The sequence below is a fragment of the Cynocephalus volans genome, chromosome 1 (genome assembly GCF_027409185.1).
Source record: "Cynocephalus volans isolate mCynVol1 chromosome 1, mCynVol1.pri, whole genome shotgun sequence".
In the NCBI taxonomy this organism is placed as follows: domain Eukaryota; kingdom Metazoa; phylum Chordata; class Mammalia; order Dermoptera; family Cynocephalidae; genus Cynocephalus; species Cynocephalus volans.
In genome coordinates, this window is record NC_084460.1 from 135,205,351 (window position 1) to 135,218,328 (window position 12,978).

The 12,978-nt window shown below is 37.0% G+C and overlaps 1 protein-coding gene across 1 annotated transcript in view; it reads left to right on the forward strand.

Moving 5' to 3' along the window:
• MORC1 (MORC family CW-type zinc finger 1) overlaps positions 1-12,978 on the forward strand; it is a 175,321-nt gene that overhangs the window by 65,802 nt on the left and 96,541 nt on the right. The window contains 5 exon segments of the mRNA XM_063113301.1: positions 472-551; positions 1,227-1,294; positions 3,627-3,691; positions 6,200-6,343; positions 8,753-8,907. Of these exon segments, the coding sequence (XP_062969371.1) occupies positions 472-551; positions 1,227-1,294; positions 3,627-3,691; positions 6,200-6,343; positions 8,753-8,907 (512 nt within the window).

Genomic DNA, 12,978 nt, shown 5'->3' on the forward strand with positions numbered 1-12,978 from the left:
TTTTATTTATATATATTTTATTTGTATTTCTTTTTTTTTTTTTGTAAAGAAAAAAGAAAGAAGAACATGATCAAGTCAGATTATCATTCCACAGAGCTTTCCTCACCTGTACTTTGTTCTCTTTGAATTTATGGATCTATACATATATAAATCTTCCTTTTTCCTTGATTGTTCTAGAGCATCTTTGCTGTCACTAAAATAATTCATATATATATGAACATTTGTGTGGGCAGAGATTTTTCTTATCTCTTTCCTGAAGTTCCCTTACAAAAGCAGTATTGTCAAGTATTAAAAGGCAAGGAATTTCTTCTTAGGCATAAAGTTTGTTAACTTACCAGTTAGATGTAACGTATCCAATGAATATTTTTTTAATAATGACACATCTCTGGAGCATATAGTCTTACTAAAGAGTATTCTCTTATGTACTTTTAATCTGACTTGATCATGTTCTTCTTTCTTTTTTCTTTGCAGAAAGTATCTGTATGTCACATCTTCTTTTAAAGGAGCATTTAAAAATGAAGTTAAAAAGGCGGAAGAAGCAGTTAAGAATGGTATGTGATTACCTATGGCCTACATTGTTATTGTTCATTCATTCAGCAAGTGCTAATTGAGCACTTATTTTGAGACATATGCTGCTCTAGACATTGTAGGAACTATCACAATTAATCAAATGTAGTTCCTACCTGTGTAGAACTTCATGACACATTCTTTCCATCTCTGGGTTTGTTTAATTGTGATGGTATTTATTATTATAAGTATGATCCTGAACACACTTGGAACTAGGTTGATATATATGAGAAATCCTGGTTGTCATGATGCTGTATTGGGTCATTTTGGGAACCAGCACTGCATCCACTCTAAGAAGGATGTTCTGCACCTCCGCTCCTCCTGCAGCATGTGCAAAGCTGTCCTTCCCCAGCCACCTGGCAGTGAGGAGCAGCTGCATATCCATATTTCATGGGTTTTCGAGCATTTTTAATCAGCCAAAAGTTCACTTATGACCCCTGAATTTACACGTGTATATTTATGCCCTATAGATTGTCATCCCTAAGAGGAAGGCCAATAGAAAGAAGACAAAGTAAGGAAGAGCTATGAAAGGAGTGTAGGGTTTTCTGCGATTATGATCTATATGCCATTCTTACTGGTCATGGCTGTATGTATAGAAATAGCTTGAAATAGCTTGAAATAATTTCACTGTGTTATATCTCCTTTGTTTCTGCTTCCAGCTGAACTCGTACTGGAAGAAGTACAAATCAAAGTAAACCAGCCTGGCAGAACTTTGCCATCTGCCAAGGTACGATGTATGAAGAATAGTCTTCTTAAATGGCAAACAGTGTCATTTGCTTTTTCCTGTGCACAGTTGTCTCTCATCATTTACTTCCTAAACTTTGAAACACAGATAAGCTCAGAAGATTAAGTTGGTTTTAACACAGGTAAACTGACTGGATGAGTGCAGGGAAAGGAGAGGAAACCCAGCAAGAGGGGAGAAGGCTGAAGTCGACAGCAAAGATGACCAAACTGGGGGGTGATTTGGAACAGTGGGGAAGAGCATTACATCCAATTTTCTTAAAATGAAAAGAAAAGTCATATAAGAAAAGAAGAAAATAATGAAAAACTAGCAGAAAAGAACTAGCCTGTCAAGTCTCCTTAAGAATATCTATTCAAATTATAGCTCCCTATGGACCTGAATAAATGGGAAAAGCAAGGACAGGATTAATAAGCAATCCTTCATTCTAGTGCTAGGATTATATACTATAGTTACGAAAATTAATAACAATGCTTCCAGCTTACAAAGCTCTTTTCACATTTGTTGCTCCACACAGTTCATAAACATTCTCTGTAATCCTTGCAATATGCCTCTGAGTAAGATAAGTTATAAAGAACTATTATTATTATTTATAATGTGTTGCAACTAAGAGAAAAAGAAAACTGCTGCAGGATATGTATTGTAAACTTACTAACTTTTACCAAAAATGTGGTATAAAGCTTTTCACCGTGGTGAATCATTAAGCAACGTATTTATTTGCTCACGTACAAAGGGATAAGTAGGAATATGGAGAAAAATGCTTTATTCATCTTTTCTTCATCCTCTTCTACAGACTAAATATATAAATCCTTCCAGGGATTTGCCTTTAAACTTTCCAGGACCAGGGCTGAGTCTGATAAAGAGCTGTCATATCTGCTTGTCATGAGTAGGGAATGAAATCAAAGAATATCACATGGCAATGCCCCAAAGCTAAAACTAGCCAAGGCTTTCCCAGAATTCTCTTCTCTTTCTTTTTAAAAAATTTTATTTAATTTTTAAGTTAAAGGTAAACATATATTACTGTTATTGATTTTTTTTATATAATTTAAGCTTTTTAAAAATTTTGTCTCTGAGAAATCAATTCCCTTTGCTTTTTGTATTTGAGTCAAGAGAAACTGACTGTTTTTGATGGGTCAGGACCTTGCTTTCTTTTTGCCTTAACCTGTCACCTCTCATTGCCTCTGCTCTGTGCTGAGTGCTCGGGTAGGAAGAATGGGGAAGTCTTTGACCACTTGGCTTTGTTGCTCTGCTGCATCCTGGTTTCTTTAATGCAGAGAAGAGAGCAAAGCAGAATAACCTGAACTTTTGACTTCTTAAATTCTTCCAGGCAGTTGAATTAAAAATGAGATACTTACCATGCTTATTCTCCATTTTACTTTACTTGAAAGTCAATGAAAATAGTGTTCAGTGTGTTCACCCATCCAAAAAGATGTTCACCTTTCACATCAGGTGGATAAGGCACATTAAAAGTCTATTATTTGTCAGAACAGTGATAATAAATTATTCCTTTTCCACCTGGTTAGAGGGAGCATCTTGAGATAGGGTAGTGAGTGAATTAATATATCAAATTAAAGGTTAGATAAGAAAGGCAATGGGGCAGTGGCATTGGAGCACTCTGAAAGGAAAAAAGCCTAGGATGGGTTATCCTATAAAGGGAAAGTTTGGGAAGTATTAGTTAGAGGTATCCAGAATTTGATATGAAGAAAACGTTTTCTTTTGCCTACTAACACAATTTTTTTTTTTTTTTTTTTTTTTCATGACCGGCACTCAGCCAGTGAGTGCACCGGTCAGTCCTATATAGGATCCGAGCCCGTATCCGAACCCGCGGCGGGAGCGTCGCCGCGCTCCTAGCGCAGCACTCTACCGAGTGCGCCACGGGCTCAGCCCCTAACACAATTTTTTAATTACCTTTATTTTCCCCCTGAAAGATGCTATAGTGATCACGTAATTGAGCATTTCCTGTTCTCACAGACAAAAGCCAGAGCCTAGGTGCATTGATTAACTTGCCCAATTTTTCATGTAATTTGCATCAAAGCCATTGTGCCATCATAGGGAGTAACAGTTCTTTGTCTAAAAGGCAGAGAGGATATCTGAATATGTGTGAAAAAGAGCAGTGGGCTGGGATTTGGTTTATTATTTTATCTATTGGAACTTAATGAGTTATCAAGTGTTTATTGAGTATCTACCATGGTAAAATTGCAGTAGTTAATGTGACCTATTATTAGTACCCTTGAAACATTTGGATAATAGGATAATATCAACATGACGTTCTTTAATTCAATGGTGTTATGTTCTCTCCCAACCAAATGTACTTCTTCAGGATGTACTACAGAAAGCTTTGAAAGATGTGGAAGCAAAACATAAGAATCTTACAGAGAAACGGAGGTAAGACCTAAGGATTTCTGTTTGCAGAATCCTCTGCTCTATGTTAAAGCAAATTCTGACTTCTCAGTAGAAAGATTTGGTAGTCATTGTGACAATTTCTCTTTTTCAGCTTGTGACATTTTATAATACTAATCCCAGTACGGTCAAGGTCCCCCAAACAAGATAAGCAATGCAAAATATTTTTTAAGTATATATTTGCATGTACACATATATGTCTGCATAATGTTAAAACTTCTGGAAAAAAGTGAAAAACTAGTTCTGCATTTGATTGTTTGGGCTGGATGAAGGTTACCTCCTGTTACTATAGTTTGGATGAGGAAGTGAACCATCCAGGGGATCAGCTGATGACTTCACTTTACCTTGGTGTTGTCACTTCAACTCTGGAGGGTTGGTCCCAGTTTCCTCCTTTAGCTTAAAATTTAAGATGGGAAATAGTGTTTGAAGTAAATGTGTCATTTATACATAGTTAAGATAAAAATAGCAAGGCTATGTTAACAAAAGCAAATTTTTATATGTGTAAGATTGACTTGCTCCCCATCTAAGGTGCTAAAAACATTAAACTAAAAATAATCACTGCTGCTCAAGTGAGGTCAGACTCTAAAAACTGCTCTGTCTTTGAGAAACTATTATTTTTAGTTTAATTAGTTTTTGACATTATTTTTGGTGAACTATGCACTATTATATAACCATAACTTTCCTCAGAACTTAAATTTTAAATGTTAATTATGCATTTATCAAAACGAATAAATTTGAAATGTTACTTTTGTTTTTATCAGAATAATTTTAATAAATGTCATAGAAATTATAATTGGAAAGCAGAAGCCTCTCTAAAGTTTTCAGAAAGAAAAACCTTGTTGGTGACTTTCTTCCAATCACAGTGAAATGTGTAAAAAGTGACCAACCTGTATCTTAATAATAATGCCAGTTGCCATGTGAACTTGTTTTTATAGCAAAATACTGTTTTTTTAAAAAGTTGAAGACAATCAGTATGCCACCTGATATCTCAGGGTGATTATGTCATCATCTGTCATACCCTGTTTTGGGGTCTTTTACACAGTCAGTACTCTTTTCTGTTGAAGACTTAGGATCTCATTATTGAGTACAGATTTTTGAAAAAAGGTTTGATCCATATATGTTTAACCTCAGATCTATGTGCATTTAATAAATATGTAATATATCAACCCATGTCAGATAACTTCCTCAGAAAGTCTGATGTGCTTTGTGTATCATATTCACCTAGAAAGGTTTGATAGAACTTTATCATTGTCTTTTAATGGTAGATGTGTCTAATCAGCCCAATAAGTCTATCATGTCTGTAATAGCACATGGTCATTAATGTGAAAAGAAAAGGTCATATTTATGGAGAGAGGTAAACTACAGGGTGAGTGCAGAGGAAGAAGTCTATTTGGTGCCATTCTTTGTTGGGAAAGAAAAAGAACATTTGTTATGTTCCAGTTATGTGTTCCAGTTTTGTATTTACCATTATCTCTTTTAGTTCTCATGACTGGTGGCTAGGTTCTCATTTAGTTCTCATTTCCAAATGGCTAGGTAGCTATTATTCCCATTTTTCAGATGAGACAGAAGGTTTAATTCGGCTCATCCGTAGTCACATGGTTATTACAAAGACGAGCTTGGGGCCGAGCCCGTGGCACACTCGGTAGAGTGCTGCGCTGGGAGCGCGGCGACGCTCCCTCCGCGGGTTCGGATCCTATATAAGAATGACCAGTGCACTCACTGGCTGAGTGCCGGTCACGAAAAAACGACAAAAAAAAAAAAAAAAAAAAAAAGACGAGCTTGTATTTGAAGTCAGATCTGCTGCTTACATCCAGGCACTTGCATAGCTCCCAGCAACCACCTGTTACTATAGTTGTTTCTAGCATATTCTGCTATTTCTGAATTTCTATTTTTATACTTTTAAAAGAAAACTCGCACGGAACATAGTATAGAAGGGCAGAGTCAGAAAGGGAAGCTCATATCTGTTGCCCTTATAAACTTGTTTTATTTCATTTTTATTTGCTTTTGATTTTGGAAAATGTTAGAGAGAAAGCTAAAGAATATCTTTTGGCACATTCCAATCTATGTAGAATATTTAGAGACTTGAGAACATGCTGAAAGTTAGAAATCACATCCAGTGTTAGAAATACCGAAAATTTAAAATAGCCACTTCATCATTTTTCAAAAGTGCTGCAATGTACACATTAGACCAGTTAACATTTCAGAAGTCTTTTGGCATTTTCTAGTTCTTGTAAATTTAAATTGGCAGACTTGTTTTTGAATCAATGAATGCTGTGTTTTACTGCTAAAATTTTTGGCATCATGTTTATGCAGAATACTTGGCTGTATGGAGATAATGAGTGTACCCACTAGTTACAAAATATCTGGATATTTTGTACATATATTCCTTTGATGTTTACCTTCTGAGTTTAATTACTAGCAGTTTTGTAAAGTGTATATTTTTATTAAATAAAAACTTCTTTTTAAACTTTTCTATTCTAAATATAATTCTAGAGAATTTAAAAAAGCAAGAACGCTCTCCTTATTCTTTGGAGTGAACATAGAAAACCAAAGCCAAGCTGGAATGTTCATTTATAGTAATAACCGTTTGATCAAAATGCATGAGAAAGTGGGCCCACAGTTGAAACTGAAGTCCTTGTAAGTATGTTTTCGTTTTCAGACGCATAAGCAGGAAGAGGAAGGCTGCAGTAAGATTCTGTGGAGTGAAATGAATGATTAATCGTAATGGGAGCAGGTGTCACATTCTCTGTTCACTCTTCCTGTCCATGTGCAGGCATTAATCTGCCTAATTTATAATATCGATGAAGCTGTGTGCATGTGCTAAAGAAAAAGCACACTTTAGGAACATTTTTTAATGCATGTCTTGAACAAGTTAATGTTTCACCATTCTTTGTGCCATGTATTTGGGTTAAGTTTTTAATGTTTTACCAGTTTAAAAATAACACAAGCCCCTCTATCCCCTCACCCCCCTCCCTCCAAAAAAGGTCTGGCCAGTTACTCAGTTGGTTAGAGTGTGGTGCTGGTAATACCAAGGTCCAATGTTTGGTTTCTATACTGGGTAGCCATGCAAAACAAACAAACAAACAATCAAAACTTGATAAAAATAACAAAAACCTATTAAAGACATTTTAGAAGGGAAAGAAAAGAAAAATACAGTCTTGTAAAGCAACCCTCTTAACATGTACAGCGCACCCATGTATGAAGTCTTGCCAGTTACCCACATGAGATTATATTAATAAAACTCTCCAGCCTATTTGGATTCCAGAGTAATGCATGCTGGTGCTTTCCTAGTGATCTGAAACTCTGCTGGCTGCTTTTGTCAATTATGTAGAGTCCTGAAGAGATACCTTAGAGAAGGAAAGATTCAGACAAGATAACCTGACCAGTAGAATGGGTCAGGGGAGCATTTGTCATCTTGCTTTCTCACTCTCAACGAATTAGCAATCCGTTCATTGTTCATTCAGCCAGCACTCATATTGCAGTATCACATTCCAGGTACTGTACTGAGCTCTGCAGACAAAACGGTTAAGACATACTACCCTTTGCAAGAAACATATAGTCCAGTGGAAGGAATAAGCATATAAATGAACACTTTTTTTTTTATATTGTATGAAAACAGTAAGAATGGTCTATTAAAACCTAAATTAGTTGGCTCTCTTGCTTATACCTCCAGTCATTTAGAATGGAACTGCTCACCGCTATCTTCTGGTGATCTGGCCTCTGCCTGGCTCTGGGACCCCACCAATACCTATACCTCACCGTTTCTGCATTTCCTGCACCTTAGAACTCCTAAGCTCATTCCTGCCTTAAGGCCTTGGCACTTGCCATTTCCCTGCCTTGAACCTTCTGTCCTCAGGTCTTCTTATTGCTGGCCCTAGCATACCATTTAGTCATGAGCATTGAAGTCCCTTCCACAGGCAGGTCTTCCTTGACTGTCTAATTAACGTTGACTCCTGCTGTCTCCCCTCTCCACCTTCATATTACAGCACCTACTTAATTTTTCTCATAACACTTATCACCATCTGAAATGATCTTGTACATTTTTCTGTTAATTGGTATCATGCCTTCACCTTTCTGTGGAAGAGAAACTTTATAAGTAGAGACCTTGTATTTCTTGTTTATCACTGTATTTCCAGTTCCTGGAACAGGGCCAGGTGCTGAGCTTGAATGAATGAGTAAATGAATACTGTGTTAGAGGTGAACATCAGGTATAAAAAGAGCATTTAGAAAAGGCAGTAAATCAAACTGAGGGAAGTCAAGTCAGGCTCCCCAGAAGAAGTGATGCCCAAATTTAGACTTACAGAATGAATAGTGGAGGGAAGACAGGGTGGAAGAGAAAAGTGGTGAAAAACATGGCAGGCAGAGGCCCCAAATTGGGAAGGCTTGATCTGTGTGCCATGCCGAGGACAGTGGGGAGCCCTGCAGCACTAGACAACTGGATGCTCTTTCCTGATACAGGTTACATCACCAAGCAGAATATCCCAGGTGTGTACATCATGTGCCCCTAAGAACGTGAAAAAAAACTGAGTTTATCCATCAGGTTAACATCAGATACCTATTATCCTCTGGGATAACTCAACCCTTATGTTCCCTTGGTAGAACTCACTGAGCATCCTGTGGACCTCTGCAGTGATGGGGAGAAACCCAACCTGACAGATGAAATGAGGACAAAGGAAGTGGCTCATTAAGAGAGTCATGCCAGGTTATTGTAGTAAAGCATCGTTACTGGTGTTTAATGCTAAAAGGCCTCTCCTTCCCACTCGCCTGACTCCCCATGTCTATTAATTTGGATAGAGAGTCTATTAATACAGTAATGATGTGCGAAATTGATTTTGGATTATGGGATCAAATGTACCTGGGATCACCATAGATTTGTGATGACAAAATACAACTGTAAGTTAACTTGTTAAACTTGGATATGGTCCAGACCAAACAAATGCACTTATTTTTGAAAAAATTAATTTCAGATGACCAGGATTTATTTGATTTTTGTTTTTGCTTAGCCAAATTTTACAAAATTTGTATATGCATTTATTTTTTTTTTAGACTTGGTGCAGGTGTGGTTGGAGTTGTTAATGTACCCTTGGAGATCATGGAACCATCCCATAATAAACAGCAATTTCTCAATGTCCAAGAGTATAATCATCTACTGAAAGTCATGGGACAGTACTTGGTCCAGTACTGTAAGGACACCGGGATCAGTGAGTATTCAGTAGTCATGGTGAGAGATATTTAAAAAGGGATCAACTCATGTGATTTCCTTACAATAAAATGATTGCACTGATTCAGGCAACCAGTAACCCAAAGCCCCACAAGAGAGCTCCTGCTTTAAAAATGTTAGAGAAGTGAGGGCTGGCCTGTGGCTCACTTGGGAGAGCATGGTACTGACAACACCAAGTCAAGGGTTAAGATCCTCTTACTGGTCATCTTTTAGAAAAAATAAATAAATGAATGAATAAAAATTTGAAAAAACATTAGAGAAGTGAGAAGGGGACAAGTTTCAGAATCTTTCCCAGAATATCATGTGAAGAACAAAGCAGTAGATTAGGAATTGTAAGGGGAGAAATGAGAGCAGTGTGAAGTAGCAGCTGACCAAGGAGGGAGGAAACAGAAGTTTGCTCCAAATGGATTGAGAAACCCTCAGAGGACACTCTGAGATTCCTCTGTAGGAGCACATATGTGTAGGAGCAGATAGTGCCACATAGACTTTAGTAGCTCTTATAGCATTGTTATATCATGCCATAGAATAATAATTATTGGCCTTGGGTGATTGTAGATATGTTAAGCTTTGTCTTGTATATCTATAAATTCTTCAGTATGTTAATTCCAAAAGTATTTCAATTAAAAATCACTAAAATAAATGTGTTTGAGAACTTAAAAAGATAAAATTCAGTTATCTGAACAATTTGACATTCAGATTACCTCAATCCCCAGAGATACCTGAACAATGAGATGGTGTGCTGTGCATTAATTAAATAAACTTCTTTTAAGTTACACAGACATAGGACTTCATTTATGGAAATAAATAGAGAGGCTTGAGCATTTGTTTGGTGATTTGCATGAAGTATGTGTAATTCATGCATATCAAAAAATGTCTCTACCCTTGAGATACCTTCAGATCTTACTGTTGCTCTGCTTGAAGTTGTAATTTTAAAATAATTTCTTTTCTTTTGTACCACCCTGTTTGGACCTAAAAATTTTTTTGCGATGAGCGAGACAGGGAAGACTGAAGAACTCCGGGGAAAAAATTAAAGGGAGGATGAGGTTGAGGGTACATATTTCCCAGCAAAGCTGGATTTTCGTGTCATTGGTCTAAAACCTACTCAGAGTGTCATCTGTGGATCAGCAGCATCAGCAGCATCTGGAGCTTGTTAGAAATGCAGAAACTCAGGCCTCATCTGAGAACTACTGAATTAACATCTGTATTTTCACAAGATCTCCAGGTAAATTTGTATGCACATTCAAGTTTGAGAAACACTGCTTTGAAGAGTACACCCACGTGATTTTTCTTATGACAGGAATACCTTTTCATGTATCTTTTTATTTTTTAAGAGCCATGTTGGAAGTTATACTGAACATAGGAATGAGTGCATTATTTGGCAGGATTTGCTTAAAGCTGTAGAAAACATAGGAAGGTATAAATATAAACATAAACGTAAATATAGACATAGTGAGGTATAAATCAATCCTCTACTCCCTGGTCTTTAAATGCTAGCATGATGCAGTACAAAAGGAAAACATTAAGCACTTGAAAATTGTGTAACTTCCCATTCTGCTCATATCGTCTCTGTAATTCCTTCCATGTCTTCTTCATCCTTAGCATAAGAAATGAAGTCATCAGAAAGAGGTAGGCATTAAATTGAAAGTCAGATAAATTATCTCCATCCAGCCCACACTTACGAGAGTCATGCACAGTCCTGTTGGGGGGGTGCTGTCTGAGCTCCTTTGCCTGGTGTGGGGGAGCCCTCCCAACAGCGGTGCTCTCAGCTCTAGGGCACCACTTGCCAGCCCTCCCCTCACTTATGTAATTCCCGATCCCTATCCCATCTACCTGACTTTTTCAAAACCTTCTCAGTGGATGTAATAAAGTTATATTTTTATTTTTATTATTACTGATGAATAACATATTGTTTTCCTAACTCCACAATTGTATATGAACTGATTTCGGACTAAAGGATACTTTCACAATATTCCCCTAGAAGGAAGGCTAAGGATGGAAAAAGGGTAGCCAGCACATATATTGTCCACATATCTTACAACTTTATCCTCAGACTTCATTATCTAACTAAATCAAGTAACCAAAGTCAAAATTGATAGTCTCACTAGCTTCTGAAGAGATGGGCCTTCAATTCAAGGCCTTTGCTCATTAATAACCAATGTTATGTAATGCTTGACTAATACTCTGAAAGCCAGTATTACAGGGTGCACAATTTTAATGAGAAGTATTTGAGAAGATGTTTTTGCCTTATGAATAAAAGATGCAATCTTTGTATTTTCTGTAAATCTGATGTATTTTCTATGGAAAATTGGGCCCTCATAAAAATTGAGTCAACAGAAAGGGAAATGGAGAGGTAATGATTTTGTGTTATTTATCAAATCTGCATTTACTTTGGGCACAATTGATGCTAAGAATCTCAGAAATCTTTTTCTCATCTCTCAGTCTGACCTCACCTCACTGTCTGCCACTGTGTTTTCTGAAGCTTTATGCATCCTTACAATAAAATGGAAATATTAATCATCAACTTTGGAGAGTAGGGAAAGAAGGAGAAAGCAAAAATGGGGAGAAACATCAAATGAAATTTGGGTTTGAACAGAAGCAATTACATAGAAATTTATTGCTAAACTTTTCCAGAACGGATCAGAATTGAATTTATGAGCAAAAATGAAATCTATGGTATAATGAGCGTGACATTTCTCAGCAGAATTCAAATCATAGGTGCTCAGTTGACAACAAGGCTAAAAATCATTTAGTCCAGTCATTTTTAGTCCCCTTTGCCTCCCTGCCATTTTAAGTCTCAGAGAGGGCCTCCCATTAATGGAAAATTGCTACCTCTTGAGCTAACCCATGGATCTCTGCACAGCACATATTAAATCCAAATCTATTTCTCATGTCTTTTTTCATTTATTCATCTGTGCTAGGCATGCGTGTTCTAGGACTAACAAATTAAACATGGTCTGTCCTCTCTGGGAGCTTACAATCTAGTAGAATGCTATGGTCTGAATGTTTGTGTCACTCCAAAATTCATATATTGAAATCCTAACCCCTAAGGTGATAGTATTGAGAGGTGGGATCCTTGGGAGATGATTAAACCATGAAAGCAGAGTAGTGCCCTTATAAAATAAGCCCAAGATAGATCCCTCACCCCTTTTGCCATGTGAAGTTACAGTGAAGTGATCATCTATGAGCCAATAAGTGAGCCCTTACCAAGCTCTGAATCCACCACTGCCTTGATCTTGGACTTCCCAGCTTCCAGAACTGTGAGAAGTAAATTTCTGTTGTTTATAAGCTACCAACTTTATGGTATTTTGTTACGGTAACCTGAATAGATGAAGACACAGGTCTAACAATTTGACAATTAGAAATGGGGTTGGTGCCCAACAGAGAAGAAGCCACTGGCTTGGAGCTCACAGTCTAGAGGCCAGAGATGGCCTCTCTGAGGAAGTAATATTTCCTGACGGATGAGAAGTTAGCCAGGCCAACTTATCTTCCCCCTTGGGGCCATGAAAGATAGGCCTAAAAACTTTCCAAGTGACAGCCCTCCAGATGTTTGAAGACAAGCTTTATGTCTCTCTTCACTCTTGTGTTATCCTAACATTCCAACTTCTGTTCTTTGCTTGACATGGTATTAAATATATTCACCATTCTTACATTTTACTCTAAAGTGTTTTGTGTAGAAACAAAATATTCCAGATGAAACCTGAAGATCCTTGACTGAAATGGGATCAACACCTTCTGAGTTGCTGTAATCCTATTGGTGCAGCTTAATAATATATTAGCTCTCAGTAAGCACATTATTGACCCACAGTGTTTTCATTACCAGTCAGAGGTTTAAACAAAAATTTTAATATGTGTTCTTGTAAAGCCGTAACTCTCTTTACTCAATTTTTCCAGTAAGTATTTTTGGATCCTAGAGTAGAATCGTGTTTATCCCTATTAGATTTTATCATCTTATTAGACCCTATTCTTTTAGACTGTCAGGACCTTTTTTTGAATCTAATACTTTTTACTAATATGTTATCTCTCCAGATTGATGTAAAGTCTAGCTAGTATT